The sequence below is a fragment of the Hippocampus guttulatus genome, chromosome 5, assembly GCF_054856545.1.
Source record: "Hippocampus guttulatus isolate MCC_2025c chromosome 5, RoL_Hgut_1.0, whole genome shotgun sequence".
NCBI classification, from domain to species: domain Eukaryota; kingdom Metazoa; phylum Chordata; class Actinopteri; order Syngnathiformes; family Syngnathidae; genus Hippocampus; species Hippocampus guttulatus.
In genome coordinates, this window is record NC_141265.1 from 9,911,333 (window position 1) to 9,928,787 (window position 17,455).

The window sequence follows — 17,455 nt, forward strand, 5'->3', positions numbered from 1 at the left end:
GTACTTTGCGGCATCTGCCCGGAAGTAATACGCCGCCATTGAAGTGCAGTTAGCAAGAGGACCACGCAGTAAGTTTTTAATAACAGAATTTGTTAACATTTATTTATGGCTCATTTGTTAGCACGGTAAGATAGCACATGTACTTCAAGTTTTGAGCTATCTTGATCTGTTTTCTTAGGTGACTTTTGCGTTCATTAAAAAGTCGCAATCATGCCGCCTGGCCCTGTTCAAATTGTCCAGCCGGAGCTCAACAAGGTAACGACGACACTGTGCTAGTTAGCTGATGTTAGCAAGCGACCGAAGGTACAGTTTTCGTTTAGTTGAACTATGTTTGCACTAATATAGGTAAGCATTGGTATATAAAATAATATGTAATCGAAGTACCTTAATATTAAGAAGTTCGTAATTTCTTTGCATGACCGTATTTATCATATATTTTATGGCACCCGCCAATTGGGTGTCATTTGCCGGATAGCAGGATTAACGGGGTTATTGTTTGTGCTTTCTAATTGGTGTGGGGTGTTTCATACTAAAACTAATACGATGAATTTGTTTTGTTTGTGAGCTGCAGTAAAACTGTATACGGCCGCCTGTGTGATATGACCGGATTGTGCAACATTGGATACGCTTAGATCTACCGTATTAAACAGTTTCTGTTGCTTATATAATAGTGACCAACATCATTAACATTACGTAATATATTGCCAATCCGGTAATGTATGTTGTTGTTAATTTAATTGAACACAACTATACGTCTGCTATACAGGTTGATGCAGCTGAAGAAACTCCAGCAACCAAACCTATTGTTGGTATTATATACCCACCACCTGAGGTCCGAAACATTGTTGACAAAACCGCCAGCTTTGTTGCCAGGTTGTTTTCTGTTTCCAAGTTAAATGTTGTTCACATCTGGATTTTTACTGTTCTATTGTCTTTCATAATGCTTAATTACGACTTGTCCATTTTCAGAAATGGGCCTGAATTTGAAGCAAGAATCCGTCAGAATGAGATCAACAATCCTAAATTCAATTTCCTCAACCCCAATGACCCATACCATGCTTATTACCGACACAAGGTTACTGAGTTCAAGGAGGGTAAAGCCCTGGAACCATCAGCAGCTGTGCCAAAGGTTATGCAGCAGACCATGCAACAGACCCAGCAGCTTCCTCAGAAAGTATAACCACTTCACATTTCACAATGATTTTATTATAGTTTTCCTATTCGATGTATTCATTTTTTAAATGTTTTTGTGGCTGTCCAAAGGTGCAGGTTATCCAGGAAGCTATCATTCCTAAAGAGCCACCTCCTGAGTTTGAGTTCATTGCTGATCCTCCATCAATTGCTGCATTTGATCTGGATGTCGTCAAGCTCACTGCACAGTTTGTTGCTCGCAATGGGCGCCAATTCCTCACTCAGCTCATGCAAAAGGAACAGAGAAACTACCAATTTGATTTTCTCCGCCCGCAACACAGCCTTTTCAACTACTTCACCAAATTAGTTGAGCAGTATACCAAGGTGAAACAATTTTCCTAAACTTTATTTAGATTGTATTTCATTGCTGGATTAATTCCTCTTTGTTTTCTTCACGTGTAGATTTTAATTCCTCCTAAAGGCCTTCTGGTAAAGCTGAAGAAAGAGTCTGAGAATCCGAAAGAGGTTATGGACCAGGTGAACAATTCTTATTTTGTTTTTGCTTTGTTTCACATAACTCAAAGCAATTAACAGCCTTTAACCTTTGCAATGGTAAAACCTTCAGGTGAGATACCGTGTTGAGTGGGCCAAGTATCAGGAGCGTGAAAGAAAGAAGGAAGAAGAGGAAAGAGAGAAGGAACGAGTAGCATATGCTCAAATCGACTGGCATGATTTTGTTGTGGTGGAGACAGTGGATTTCCAGCCCAACGAGCAAGGTAATAGAGTCCGTATGATTACTTCTGACGAGTGTTGTCACCAAAATTTATTTTGTGAGTGTTACATAATAAATTGGCACTAATTTGGTGGAATGGTTCAAAAAATATCAACATGCAAAACAACATACTCCATGGGCGACATTGTAGTCGACAGGTTAGCACGTCCCCCTCACTGCGCAGAGGTGCAGGGTAGGATTCCGGCTCCGGCCTTCCTGTGTGGAGTTTGCATGTTCTCCCCATGCCTATGTGGGTTTTCTCCGGGTACTCCAGTTAGGTTTCCATCCACATTCCAAAAATGATGGGGACATTATGATTTTCCAGGCCACTTCCCCCCACCCACCACCCCGGAGGAGCTTGGTGCCCGCATCCTCATCCAAGAGCGTTATGAGAAGTATGGCGAGAGTGAGGAAGTCGAAATGGATGTCGAAAGCGATGATGAGAATGATGAGAGGGAGGTGCGGAATGCTGGCCATGCTGTGCAACCTGATCAAGACACACAGGTCCAGGACATGGATGAGGTAAGAAGATTTTGTAAAGAATTTGGTGCGCCCTAAAAAGACTACAAATATCTTCTCACTGCAGACAGATTTATGATTGATCATCTATCACATTTTAAAAAGAACAAATTATTCGTAACACGAAAGTGCTTTGTCGCTCTTGTTCTTTAGGGATCTGATGAAGAGGATGAAGGCATGAAAATACCAGCACCTCCCAGCAACCCAATGCCACCCCCACTGCCCCCAACTCCAGACCAAGTTATTATTCGTAAAGACTATGATCCCAAAGGTGAGGACTGCCTCCTTTTTAGTTTGAGCTAATCTCATTGGCAAGCCATCAGAATGTCACCATTTCCAGTGTATGATGATCCGATGCCATTATTTCATCAGCTTCCAAAGCTCCAGCACCAGTTGCTGTTTCAGGTGAGTATCTCATCTCACCTATTACTGGTGAGAAGATCCCGGCTAGTAAAATACCGGAGCACATGCGCATTGGTCTGCTGGATCCACGCTGGCTGGAGCAAAGGGACCGCAGCATCAGAGACAGGCAGACTGAAGACGAAGTTTATGCGCCTGGTATGGACATTGATAGCAGCTTGAAGCAACTGGCTGAGAGGCGTACCGATATCTTTGGTGTGGAGGAGACAGCCATTGGTAAGAAAATTGGGGAAGAAGAAATCCAGAAGCCAGAGGAAAAGGTGAGCGCAATTGTGCTCTTACAGACATTATATATTTTTTATTATTTTATTTTGTTTTAATGATTGCCTAAAACTAATTCGGGTGTTCTCTCTTCAGGTCACCTGGGATGGCCACTCTGGAAGCATGGCACGCACCCAGCAAGCAGCTCAAGCTAACATCACCCTCCAAGAGCAGATTGAAGCGATTCACAAAGCTAAAGGGCTGGTAGGGGAGGATGACACGAAAGAGAAGATAGGTCCGAGCAAACCCAGTGACACTCACCACATGCCTCCGATGCCATCCCCTGCACCCATTGTGCCAAAACCTAGCCCTCCGGTCGCAGCAATGGCTCGCCCGCCTTCCAATGTCAGTTGTGCACACAAAAAGCACGTTTGTGGCAAGTTGTTGCTTCACCCACAGTGTAATGTGCTCGTTCTTAGGTGGGGCCCCCAGTGCGCACCACTCTTCTGTCAGCTATGCCAGTAATTCCAAGGCCGCCCGTGGCTCCCGTTGTGCGCCTGGCTCCAGGACAAGTGTTAACATCAATGCCTCCGATGATTCCTGGCCCTCGCATCAATGTGGTTCCCATGCCTCCATCTGCACCTCACATGATGGCTCCCAGACCACCTCCCATGGTCGTTCCAGCTAGTAAGATTAATTTCTGTTATGTTATGTTACCTTGTGTTAAATTGGACACTAATTTCCCCACTGTTACAATCTAGCATTTGTTCCTGCTCCTCCTGTACCACAACCCCCAAATATTGTTCCTGCACCGCCATCACACCAGCCACCGCTTCATGATGATGAGCCAATGAACAAGAAGATGAAGACAGAAGACAACCTTATTCCAGAGGATGAGTTTATTCGCAGACACAAAGTCAGTATCACCAATTATTTTTTCTTTTATTTTGCAACACTTGCCATACGGCTCTCTGCATATTAACTGTCGTTGCCCTGAATTTCTTTAACATCATTGTCTAAAGCAGTGGTTCTTAACCTGGGTTCGATCGAACCCTATGGGTTCAGTGAATCGGTCCCAGGGGTTCGACGGAGCCTCTGCCATGGCTGTTAAGACACACCCGACTCAACGTGTCAATTAGTTATGACACACCCGCCTGGCCATCACTGGCTGCAGATGATCACATTACATTGCTTGTCCAATCAGTCCTGCGGGAAATTTAGTTCACTCAGTAGTCAAAGTGTGACTGCATCTGCGTCAAACTGTGACATCATGCACGGTTCATTTTGTGCACAATTAAAAAAATGTATACTTATGTCTAGAAATTTTATTTACTTTTTTCAATTTTAATAAATATGTTTTTTACATGTTGAATTCATTTAAAAGAATTGATTTTTTTCCCCCCCTAATGAAGCGCTCAATGAATGTGCATATGAACTGGTTGGGTTCAGTACCTCAATCAAGGTTAAGAACCACTGGTCTAAAATAAGAGCTACAACTACTTGCATTGCTCGATATAAATTTGTACACCCCAACAGATTTCATACAAAACCTGTATTTTTCTTTCAGATTTACTATTTCCTATAACATACTGCATTGCGGTACACTCATGAAAATGTGCGACATTGTTTGAAAACGACTACACACCTATGAAACACTTGCAAAGCCTCTTTGAAAAAAAATCAAATTCACAACCGCAGTCACCACCAAATTCGGTAGGGGGGAAGTATTCATGTTCATCAGAAAGGGACAAAAAGGTTACTTTTCAAAGTGTTTGCACTCATGTATGTTATGCAAATGAATGGTAACCATTTCAAATCGAAAATTAATACAAAATTTATACACCTATGAAATTGACTGCTACAATTGTATTTTATGCAATGATGAAATAAAATAGCATAGTTTTCATCAGCAAGCCACTCTCGCCAATGTTATTACTTTGTGCTTCATTTGAATAAATCAAACTATGTCTGAATTTCTGACTTTTTTTTAACTGTTGTTTTACTCTCAAGGGTCCTGTGGCAGTTAAAGTCCAGGTCCCCAACATGCAGGATAAGACAGAATGGAAGCTCAATGGCCAAGTGCTCAATTTTACTGTCCCACTCACTGACCAGGTAATGAGTGTAATCTTGTTTTTATTTTGTGCAAAGCATGTACTATTAACACTCTCATAATGGATGTGTATATCAAAATAATTTCTCCTCAGGTTTCTGTTATCAAAGTGAAAATACATGAAGCCACAGGCATGCCAGCAGGAAAGCAGAAGTTACAATATGAGGTAAATTTACTCTTAGCCATGTTGAAAACTAGAGTCAGAGATTCCAAACAAAACTCATTGACCTGTCACCTGTAAACGAGCATTGGTCATAATTCAAGCATCTACTCAAACATAAATGTGTATGTATAATCTGTTTCTTCCTATTTTAGGGCATTTTCATCAAAGATTCCAACTCTATGGCTTATTACAACATGAGCACTGGTTCGATCATTCATTTGGCATTGAAGGAGAGAGGTGGAAGAAAGAAGTGAATCTCTGAAAGAAGCACAAGATTTGTGGATCACATTTTCAAGTTAAGATGTTTAACCTTGTTGTGTAACAATTTAGTTTAGTCAAAATGTTCTTTGTAATTGTTCTTGTATTTGGAATTGTGCATACTGTATCTTGTTTTCCTAAATGTAATGTTATCTCGAGTACCGGCAATTCCAAGTGTCTGTTATTCTAAATCATTGACTCATTTGCTCCATGATGCGTTTCCGTTTAATAAAGATTTTAAAAAAGAGCCCCAACTGTCTGTGAATAATTGTTTTATTGAATGTGAATGCAGATCGAGAGAAAACCATGCGCATAACTGTCACACATGACTGCAGAATACAGTAATGTACTTCTAAAAATGTGTCAGGAGGCGCCCTACCATTTACAGATGGTAGTAACAATAGAAGCCACTAGGAGTAACATTAGCATTGCTATCCCAAGACAAATCATTCGCACCGCTGGACAAGACTGCTGGTCGAAGCAAAATTTGACAGGACGTCGAGCTCAGCCATCACTGCTGGCCGTTGACATTTCAATTATCTACCTTCGTTAGTTTGTTCCCCTGGCAATGAAGTACACTATAACGGCAGTGGACGGTGGAAACCGTGTAGGAATACTGAGAGTTCGAGTCCCGAGCTGTTAACGTAAGTTTGCTTTAGCATGCCAGTTAGCTAACGCTAAACGTCGGATTGCATTAACTCGCTTTTCTGTAACTCCGACCTGACGTCTATTTTCTGGCTAGTGTTGTTACGGTGTGGCGCCTGTTAATGGTTAGCGAGGGACCAGTAGAAGTGAATTTTTCATTTCTATGAATAAGCAAATGGCGTCGGTGATGTTTGACTCGAACGTGGTATATGCTTAAGGAGCAATTTCTGACTTGGGCTTGTCAACAGCCTCGCTGACGTTGGCCAACTTCGCTAGCCTGCTCGCTGTCGACGCTAACATGGCCAACACGGAGAACGGCCGTCGCTCGGTGGACACAAGGAGCATCCGGACCCTCAGCAGCAGTCACATCGACGACGAAAGTTCACTGGGGTCCGACTCCGAGATCAATGGTTTCACCAGCGATAAACAAACCGACAAATATGGATTTATTGGCGGAGCGCAACAGTACTCGGAGGAGTCGTAAGTGGCATTTTAATTCTACTTGGTCGCTCGGTTGTGCTTTAAATAACCTACACGATGTTTATGGTCATTTCAACTATAATGCACGAGAACAAGGTGAAGAAAATGTCATGTATCCAGAAATTTGCGTGCGCTGCCTGGATGCCTCGACCCACGAGCTGCGTGGCACAATGTGGTTATTATACCCTGTTTTTTCCCCGGAACATAGAATGTCGAGCCAACTGTGGATTTGTCAAGATCGGTTGGTTATTGTAACTGTACTGTACTGTTTTCCTGGTAATAAATACGTTTCAAGTGTACGGCGTTTTATTGAGGGATCCATATTTGTTCCAAAAACATTATGATCTACATCTTCTATTAGCCGCTATAAATCAAAGAGGAGTGCCTAAAAGTAGCCCTTTGAAGCAGTGTGAGCCTACAATTACGCACTTTAGTTGATGAGGTAATTGCATAGTTTGAAAAAACATCAGACCTCCCTCAATATTATGCTTGATCTTCCTATATTTTATTCAACTGAAGCTTTTAATGTGGGTCTATTTTAGTGTGGATGCTTGTATATATGTACTCGAATCAGGCAAATACTGCCACTCGTAAAGTATTCTATTAAACATCCTTGATCTAAATAAATACTGCTAATTCTCAAACTTGCACTCACATGACCATAAAAATCAACTGTTAAGTGACACAAGCACAACTCCCTTCCATTCAAAGCTTTTGCTTTTAACCGTTGACTGTGGATGTTCATACTCTATAACTGACGATCACTTAATGCTTACTTCAAACCTTTTATAGTTCAATTTGTTTAAAAGCGGAACATGTGTTTATAAGAAGTGAAATGATACATGTTCTCTTTTGTGTGTCTCCAGGGCTCAGGATGTGCCTACAGCAGTGCTCAGGCAGAGGGAGGTGAAGTGGTTGGATATGCTCAATCACTGGGACAAGTGGATGATCAAGAGATTCAATAAGGTAGGACAAAAAAAATGTCTAAACTGTTGAAGCATAAAACGTCCTGTGGTTCACTTTTATTGTACTGCCGATATCTTTGCAAATGTGATCTCCATACTCTCATATTTTCTGGAGTTTCTTTGTTTATTGTAAGAGGCCAGCAGGGGGCCAGATATTTATGCCATATACTCACAGTGAATGTTTTTTCAACCAACTCTAGGGTGTTATTTTTTTTAATCATTAAAATTTTTTGTTGCAGTGTTATTTGGAACAAGTTTAATGACCACAGTCAAGGAAATTGTCTAGCTGCTCAGTATATCAGAAGTAACATTCAACAACCACGACATTCATATTGATATTTATGAATCCCTGGCATACATTTTCACGATACCCTTATTGATTTCAACAATACCTTCAAAACGCCATTAGGCGACACTGTAAATAACTGTAAGTGCCGTATCTCACTGAGTGGCAAAGGTTTGCAAGTATGCGTGCATAGCGAATGTTTATTAATTTTCCGTCAGTGTTCGTTCCATGTTGCAAAGATGTTCGTTCCTTTGCAGTTTTAATGGTCGCAAACAGTTTTTCTCATCAGCATAAAAATTTTGAACATGTTAAAAATTTCTGTGCGACTAGAAAAACTGTTAGAGATCATTAAAATTGTTGGTGAATGTCTGTGACTGTGACCTAGAACAAACCCTGATGAAAAAACCCCAACATTCGCTAGGTGCAAACATACTTGCAAACCTTCATCACTCGGTGAGATATATGGGCCTTTACTGCTCCGTTATGGGTCTGTTTGCGGTCTTTAAAGATGGCATTATTTATAATGCAGTGGTTACCCTATGTGAACTGTTAGTTACAAAGCCTTGCCTGCTAAATTGCTGAAAGTTTCATAATTCCAACACTAACCCTGGATCAAATAAATTCACTTTCAACTATTTCATCTATGAAAACTGCATTACAAAATGAATTGTATTTGAGGTTTCACTGGTACAGCAAAAGTTGCATTAAATATCACAACCAGCATTTTATATTCCGGTATATATTATAATAATAAAAAAAGATTGACAATTTCATTGTGAAAGTGATATAATAAATGGTAAATGTTTATAATGAGCACATATGCAGTGCATAAAATAGCATATTCTGTAATCACATTAATGTTTTACTGACTGCCTTTTACTGAGAGTTGACTGAGTGAGAGAGACTGTAAAGCAATCTAACACATTGCTGCAACTTGGCCTCATTTTTATGAGTCAGCAGTAGGGAAGAACTTGACCTATCCCTTCCACACAATACACACCTTGTGACAAAAACTGTTTAGAGTCATGTTTAGGGTGGGGCTCAACTGACTTGATAGAAGACATTGTCCAAACAAACCTCTGTTTATGTAGGCTGTTTGTCCACACTACAACAACCAAATTAGATTGCATAGAACAATGACTTTATTTGCTCATTGTGGAGATAATGCCGATAGTTCACCTGCTGCGAGTTTCAGGAAGTAACGTCATTGTTTTCTGATCCCGCAATACAACTTGTGTTGTGCCAAGTGTCAAGAAATGCATTTTGGGAATTTTTCCGTCACTTCTGTCAACACGGACTTGTGGATGGTGACATGATCACGCTGCACAAGCAGCATGCAAGCTACGTTCTTATTGCCTTTTGATGTTGTTCCTTCGTTCTTTGAACGGCTAGTGTGACAAACCTGTACCATTGGTTGCACTTTTCTATTTTGTTGTGCTGTATTTTGTGACCCCATATTTCACCGTGGTCCAGGTGAGGCTTCGAAGCCAGAAAGGAATTCCTCCCTCTCTCCGAGGCCGTGCGTGGCTCTACCTTTCAGGAGGAAAGGGCAAGAAAGAGCAAAACCAAGGAAAGTTTCAGGTCGGGGACATCCTCCTTTCACTTCCACTCTATCCTTGGTCTCATGTCATGTTTCAATTTCAATACAAATAGTTCCTAAAATGTAGCATGAGTGAACACCCCCCCCCCCAATTTTTTTTTTAATTTGTTGCTTGAGCGCTTAGTGTGTTTTCGTAGAAAGTGTTTATTGAAATTGGATGACTTATTTCTTGGTTAGGCGCATTGTACAAAACCAGACTTACAGCCTCGTCCATGTGTTTCATTTTAGGAGTTGGATAGCCAGCCAGGGGATCCCAAATGGAGCGACGTGATTGAGAAAGATCTCCATCGACAGTTTCCATTCCACGAGATGTTTGTGTCGCGGGGAGGACACGGGTTAGACCCCAGACCAGAAGGAACATGCACAAAAATTCCAGTTTGGTACGTGGTTGTGACCACTATTGTGAATCTGTCCACAGGCAGAAGGATCTTTTCCGTGTTCTGAAGGCCTACACTCTGTACAGACCAGAGGAGGGATACTGTCAAGCGCAGGCTCCCATTGCTGCTGTTTTACTCATGCACATGCCTGCTGAGGTACATCACTCCCACACTTCACTTCCTAACTCATACAAACATGAACCATTCATATGAAGGTGCTGTCCTTCATCACGGTCTTTTAAACAAAAGATTTTTATTGCACAGCTCAGATTTAATATAACCTTGAGTCATCAGTGCTGTGGAGGTGGAAGCAGTGCGAAGTTTGCTCATCTGATCAGTATCTCTTCTTCACGTTCTTCACCCACTCAATAATTCTGGACAAAACAGGTGTTTTGGTAACCTAGAAGACTAATGCAGGGGTCCCCACGCAGCCTTTTTGAAACAGAGTGCTACTTTTTCGGTACTGACTCATGTTAATACTACTATCGTAGTTTGGTTCAAATCACACATTTGCTCAAATCACTTTTTATACGGAATTAATAATTAGTGGTAATCATTAGTGCGAAGACATTGCTCATGTTTTAATGACTTCCTCAGAATAATTATGAAACAGATAAATATCATCACGCACAACTTTATTTTCAGAAATCTCTGCCAGTGTTCACATTTTCGAATGAGTACTTCTACAGCCTTCCTAAAAATTCACACTGTCCCCATGACTGGTGAGCTCTTGTTAGAACAGACCCTCGGGCTACTCACATGGTCCTTGAGGGCTACCTTGTGCCCCTTGCTGACCCCTGTGCTAATGTATTTCCCAGCTGCATGTCAACATTATTTACAACCCCCATTGGTTGTCACTGTAATCACAATGTACTCCATTGAGATTAATCACCAACCTCCCACTTCCTCTAGGTTTAAAAAAGTGTGTTGTACAGTTTACTTTCGGGACATGAGAACAGCAAGCAATAAACGTATATTTAATACTTCTCTGACAGCCAGGCCAAATACTTGTGAAGTATTGGATATTATTACACTGCTCAGGGGTAGTAATGAAGGGACCAATCTGTGTTTGGGATGAATGTCTTCGAATTTTGAACAAACCTATTTTTTTGCAGATCTATTTTAGGCATGGCTCGAATTACTTTTTCATATTTGATGCCAATATCAATAATGCAGCCTTGAGAATCCGCCAATTCTGATCAGATTCTTTTTGTCACTGTAAATCACAGGTGTCAAACTCTAGGACCGGGAGTCGAATTTGTCTGCAACTTAATTTTATTGTGGCCTGCAGAACCAAATCTTGTGCGTCAGCTTCCATGATTCTTGCAGAAATCTCATCCAAAATTTCTCAATGTTATATGTAAAACAAAAGAGAGAGATTGCAAGTGATTTTTGTTCCCAAGCCCCTTTTTACGGTATTTTGAACGATCCTGAACAAATGATTATCCTTGACGTGATTTCCAAGCTTGTTGTGGTGTATATGTAATACAGTAATATGAGGAGATTAAACATTTGTATGGTTTCACAGCCATAATGGCCCTCTGCGTGAAACCGTAACTAAAAATGAATTTGATACGCCTTACTCTAAATCTGAGAGTTGGGAATAACACGTGGATGTAATTTGCTTGATGACATCTCAAAAACACCACAGTCTGCTCCCCTATAGAAAGAAGGGAAACACATTGAAGTCACGTGTCACTACTGTGGCTTGATTGAAAATGAAAGCTCCCATCTTATGAAGCGACCCTGTACAGGAGAAGCGGTGTCGAAAATGACATGAAAATATCAAATGTCTCATGTACAGTGGTACCTCTACTGACGAATGTCTCTTTATACGAAATGTTCAAGTTACGAAACGCCTCAACAGGAAAATATTGCCTCTTGTTACGAAAGAAATTTCAAGACATGAAAGGTAAAAATACAGTATGGGCTGCTTGTGCAGCTTCGAGCTTCCTGAACGCAACATACCTATAGCTGCTCTGCCATTGGCTATTACCGAGCATCTTCCTGGCATCCCATTGGCTAAGAGGGACCTCTACTGTATGTGACTATGTGTGTAGATAGATACATAGAAATGTGCCTATGCAGTGTCCTCGTCATTCGCCCCTCGGGCCATGAGGCGTTCCGCTATTTTTGCTTAAATGTGAATCACCCAGAAAAACGTGTTCACCAGTCGGGCGATCGCTCACTATGTTGATGTTTGCCTTGGACATTTTCGAAGGAAAACGTCCTTGGACCAGTTCTTTACAAAACACCAGGCAAAAACCACTTCTGAGAGAAAACTAAAGGGACACAAAAAACGATGAGAATGCAGTTAAAAGTTAAATGACCATTTTTATTCTTTATTCTCGTGTTTTTTACATTATGCGCAACTCTCATTTATTGTTCAATAATCTAATTGTAACATGTATTTGTTACATATTTGGATGCATTTTTATGCTTTCGAAAACATTTGTCTGAATGGCTTGGAACGTAGTAGGGCATTTACATGGAAAACTTACAAAATTTTCGAGTTAAGAAATGTCGTCCAGAACCAATTTCGTAAGTAGAGGTACCACTGTAAAAAAATGTGGTTGCTTGACCTGATTGTCTATTTCCTACAGGATGCCTTCTGGGGGCTGGTACAAATATGTGAGAAATACCTTCCCGGCTACTACAGCCCCGGCCTGGTGAGAAAGACACTGCGCAACAGATGTGATTATGACTGAAACAAGAGTACAGCTTGTATCTTGTAGGCTTACACAATACTTCATCTGAATCAGCCCGACACCAAGAAGCATGGTCACGATGTAATTGTGTAACAAGAATGTGGTTTATGGATGATGAATCCTACCTTTTGATATCGCATGAGCGGTGGTTTTTGTTCTCAAATGGAAACAGGATTTATTGTTCATCAAGATGATGTTATGTCATCTCCATTGTCTTTCTGAAGCGTGCAGGAACATGATGCGACTGGACTGGTTTTTAATTGTGGAACATCCACACACTTATGCAGAGGAGCACTTGGTTTCCAATCCCCACGTTAATGGTTCTCCTCTCTGTGTCTCATAGGAAGCTATACAGTTGGATGGAGAGATCCTTTTTGCTTTGCTGCGACGCGTCTCGCCACTAGCCTTCCGCCATTTGGAGAAACACAAGATTGACCCCATCCTCTACATGACTGAATGGTTTATGTGTGCCTTCTCTCGAACGTTGCCATGGGCCTCCGTGTTGCGTGTCTGGGACATGTTCCTCTGTGACGGTAACTCTCAGAATTGTACATCCACTCATCATGTGCAAGAATCTTTGTTATATTTGGGGCATTTGATGTATTTTTATTGGAACAATTCATTTTCCAGACTGTCGTGATAATACTATTCCTGTTTAGGACTTTCTCCAGTCTAGCTAGGGACAGAATCATACATCACGGCTCAAAAAGACAGAGGGACAAGCTGTTGTAATTCCTACCCTGTTTACCTGATTTCGATGTAAATACCCTCAAATTAAAGCTGGAGGTTCGTCTAGTTAGAACTCATTTTAATTTATTTCAAACCCTGTCAATGTCACAATATTTATGGAGCCGACTGTATGCACCTAAATTGACTCAGAGCTTTGGATAAGTTGTTGAACATTCTAAATAGCATAACCTAACAAGCCCTATTAACCTAGCCCTATTTTTAAAGATCATCTTTTACTGCAGCCTGGATTTTCTATGCTGACATAAAAACAATTGGTCCAGCAGCATTCCTTGGACCGATCAATGCTCAGAACACAGAGCAAATATACAAGGAAGAGCCACGTTACACAAGTTATCCAAGTAATTTGGCTGAACAACTGGCTAAAATGGCTTAAGTAGTGTTTGCATACGCTGTACCACCTCATGATTATTTAAGAAAGTTTTTTTTTAATAAAACACACAAAATTAAGAACAAAAAAAGTTTAAAGACTGTGCTGTTGGGAAAAAAAATCATACACAAGAAACGCTGATTAATAACGCTAATAGACTTTGTCTTTTTCTTGTGAAAATCAGGTGTGAAAATCATCTTCAGAGTCGGCTTGGTGCTGTTAAAGTGCATGCTGGGAAGTCGTGAGAAGCTGAAGGCCTGCCAGGGCCAATATGAAACTATGGAGCTTCTCCGAGCTGTGGAGCCTCGATACATGCAGGAGGGTTTCCTCGTCCGAGAGGTAAAAGCAGCAACATTATTGAGTCGGTATGATTAGAGCTCAGTCTTTTTCTAATACCACACCAGAGTGGATGCTACTATCAAAGCATAGTAACTCTAAGTGATGATCCTTTCGTTACCATCAACTCAGGTAGTCCAAGGTTCAAGACAAATAATTCATTGGAGAAAGTCAGCAAAGTGGGTGTTGGATTATCTGTGCAACAGAACTACTGGAAACTCACTCAGTCACCATCGTACAAATGCACACAATCCCACACATGGGGGATTGTGTGGGATTGACAAATCACCGAATGAAGTCGTAGAAAGTCATGGAAAGAAAGAAATAAGTTCAGCCACTGTGTACTGGTGCCCCCCCCCCCCCCAACAGACGAGCTTGCGGACAGCGCTTTGAACTTAGAATATAGCTCCATTGCAGCATGCATCAACTCAAAAGAAATGACAGTAATTATAGCTGACTCTTGAGTAAGTGCTTGCACAAAATTGAGGGCCTTTTTTTTCGTATGAGTCACGTGACTGTCATGCCAGTAGTCTACTTGCTTCAGAATAACTGGTGAATTCTCACGAATATAAAAATTTTCTGAGTGAACTTAAGTTTTTCTATATTTACTTAGTGTGGAAATGTACTGAAATGTGAAGTCACTTTTGAACTGTGACTGTTGCTGTCACTCTAGTCCAGAATTGTGATCTGTAGCTGCATGTCAAACAGGGCAGAAGGTACAGAGCCCTTAGAGAATGGATCTTAGTAACTTAACAGACTGCAGCACATGGGAGGGGGTTCACATCCAAAAGGGCTCATCCAGTCTTTATAATAAGCTGTCTGTATGAGTTGACCGCTGCTGACCCTGCCAGAGCACTTTGGCATTCACTTATTCAGTTGTAACGTTTAGCACAATGACCAGACATGGCTGGCGCTTACTGTATTTCCCATAAAGGGCGCGTCTATTCTTTGGAAAATGATCTCAATGACTCATCTGTATCCGAATGACGCGTGTCTTCCTGACATAGATCTTGGAAGTGCCAATTACGGCGCGAGACGTGGAACGAGAGCATCACACCCAGCTAAAGCGCTGGAGGAAGAGCCGCGGCGAGCTCAATTTCAAATCTCCTCCGAGGATGCACGGCGCTCGACTCATCATGCTGGCTGATCCCCCGAGGCGCCAGGACCTCCAGCAGCACCCCACCATTTTACTGGAAGAGGCGGAGCTTAGCCCGCTGCTGAAGAAGGGCAAAGAGCACAAGAGCAGAAAGAAAACCCTGAAGAAATCGCAGTTCCCTGAGGTGATTCCAAACCCTTACCCTCTTCCCAACGCCACGCCACCCCCACCGTCTTATCCACCAGCCCCGCCTCCACTGCTAAGCAAGGCCCCGGAGACTGTACCACAGACTCAAGCAGACCCAATTCACCAGGGCCACGCGCCTTCTGCAGACCTCCCGCCTGCCAAAGAGACTCCCCTACAGCAATCCACACACAGCCTCAGCAGCACAGACCAGGATACATACCTGTAATTCTGACGCGCGCAGTGTGTGCGTAGAAGCAGCACCAGCACCCTTCAGCCAACAACCAGCCATGGATGAGTTTATTAGACTGTTGACTCCTCCTCAGATACCAGTTTGGCTTCTGATAAGACTGATGTCCAACTACAGCGTAAAACTGCCTTGATGCCCTCTACATCGCAACACCTGACTTCCTGGGACAACATTGTCTTTTTCGATGCGTGGAAGTAAATTGCCAAAGTTAATGGGGATGTGTTGTTGTTTTTTTGTCTACTCGGATAAAACACTACAGTGGATTTTTGATGCAATCAATACGCAAACACTTCCTTTTGCAGTGGGCAGCCTTTCAGTCAGATGGTTTGGTCTGACTGGTTGCCAGCTGCAATTCCTCATTACATTCCCTGTTTGGGAAGCTTCTCACCACACAGTCTGTTGGGAGACAATCTTATTTTCATGAGTGCTCTTTGTTTTCAACATGCACATTGAACACTTGAGCATTTCATTTTTACAGTCTTACATTTACATTAAAAAAAAATTGTCCAGACATTGTACTTAGGATCTTTTTATCACAGTTATTTATTTTGTACTCTGTCACAAAAGCCTTGCTGGTGCACAAATCGTTGGCTTTTTTTTCCTTTTTTTTTAACGTGGATAACTTAACCCACAATCACTGTGCCACTTTCTGTAGCTTTGGAGCAGCAGAAAAGGACTGGTGTCTTGGCAGCAGCCACAAGAACACTGTAACAACATTCCCGGCGTCTTAAGAGCTAATTAACCATAACGTGCTTGTTTGCCAAATGCTAATCAGTATAACTAATGACTTTGTGCATGTGCTTTCTCTCAAGACTTGCCAATGGCATAATGGTGCTGACCTTCCTTTTGCAATTGCTTGGCCCTTTCCCCACCTGTTCTTTGTTTGATCCATTTGTTCCATAATTTTGATTTCAAGCCTTGTGGTTAGGCTTCTTTGATTGGGAGATGTAAAACTTTGAACGATATTTGGTGGCACTTTTACTAAGCAACGGGATGTTTTCAAACATCTTTACATGTTTCCACAGTAGTTGTCATTTCTATGAGACAACACATTTTTAAACTACTTTGGAACATCTTCACTATATCCACAAACAGTATATTTTCAACCTTGTATCAACTTTGCAATACTAGAGAAAAGCGTGACTGTCATTGAATTGGGGAAAAAACGTTTATGCTATAAATAAACATTTATCTGGAAAATATTCGGAATACTTTCATTGTACGATACCATTCTTCGGTGGGTTCTGAAAGAAGCACTTGGCAACATGTTATTTCTTTTTTTTTAATAAAAATTTTTCAATTTTGTTCAATTTTAAAACAGCTCTTTGAGGTTACTTATGTCTCCCCTTACAACCAATAGAAGGACTAGCTTTTTCAATATGTGGCAGATATCTTCCGATCACCAGTAGATGGCGCAGTATAGTCGTGACTGAAACGAAGCTTCAGTTATGGAGAACGTTTTCCACCGGATGAGCCTGATGAGTGCATTCGTTTAATAACCTCGCCTGCCATCTTGTACTAAGAAACCAAAACATGGTTTACACATTTTCAACTGTTGATGGACATTGTTTAAGATTTATTGGAATGATGATCACACTTTTATTCTCAGGTGATTGACATTTTGCATAGATAGATAATCACTTTAGCCAAAGGAAAAAAAAAGAATTAAAATGTATAAATATGTCTCTAAAAGTGAGTAAAACATTTTCTTCTCCTAGAGCTCTCTGTATAGGAGTTTTTTTCCAGGTAAATACTGCACGCAGATGTGCATCTGACAGATGAGATTAGCCTCCTTTTTTTTTCAATTCCAATGAAGTTGGGATGCTGTGTCAACCAAA

At 41.3% G+C, this 17,455-nt stretch overlaps 2 protein-coding genes across 4 annotated transcripts; both read left to right on the plus strand.

The window, feature by feature from the left end:
• The first annotated feature begins 3 nt into the window (after positions 1-3).
• On the plus strand, positions 4-5,822 carry sf3a1 (splicing factor 3a, subunit 1). Of its 3 annotated transcripts, XM_086111961.1 has the most exons (16): positions 4-68; positions 179-255; positions 767-873; positions 970-1,174; positions 1,264-1,515; positions 1,594-1,668; positions 1,757-1,907; positions 2,229-2,425; positions 2,576-2,693; positions 2,795-3,102; positions 3,200-3,448; positions 3,523-3,730; positions 3,805-3,959; positions 5,054-5,155; positions 5,248-5,319; positions 5,469-5,822. In XM_086111961.1, exons 2-16 carry the CDS (start codon positions 211-213, stop codon positions 5,568-5,570), a joined length of 2,346 nt encoding a protein of 781 aa, XP_085968087.1. In that variant the 5' UTR covers positions 4-68; positions 179-210; the 3' UTR covers positions 5,571-5,822. The 3 variants fall into 3 exon arrangements, with proteins under 3 accessions (XP_085968087.1, XP_085968085.1, XP_085968086.1); XM_086111959.1 differs by having other exon boundaries at positions 19-68; positions 179-873; XM_086111960.1 differs by lacking the exon at positions 4-68 and having other exon boundaries at positions 113-873.
• Positions 5,823-6,003: 181 nt separating this feature from the next.
• LOC147204975 (TBC1 domain family member 10A-like) lies at positions 6,004-16,921 on the plus strand. Its single transcript, XM_086111952.1, has 10 exons — positions 6,004-6,218; positions 6,468-6,699; positions 7,566-7,665; positions 9,424-9,531; positions 9,779-9,885; positions 9,969-10,083; positions 12,531-12,596; positions 12,979-13,168; positions 13,937-14,091; positions 15,096-16,921. Exons 2-10 carry the CDS (start codon positions 6,518-6,520, stop codon positions 15,594-15,596), a joined length of 1,524 nt encoding a protein of 507 aa, XP_085968078.1. The 5' UTR covers positions 6,004-6,218; positions 6,468-6,517; the 3' UTR covers positions 15,597-16,921.
• Positions 16,922-17,455: the final 534 nt, after the last annotated feature.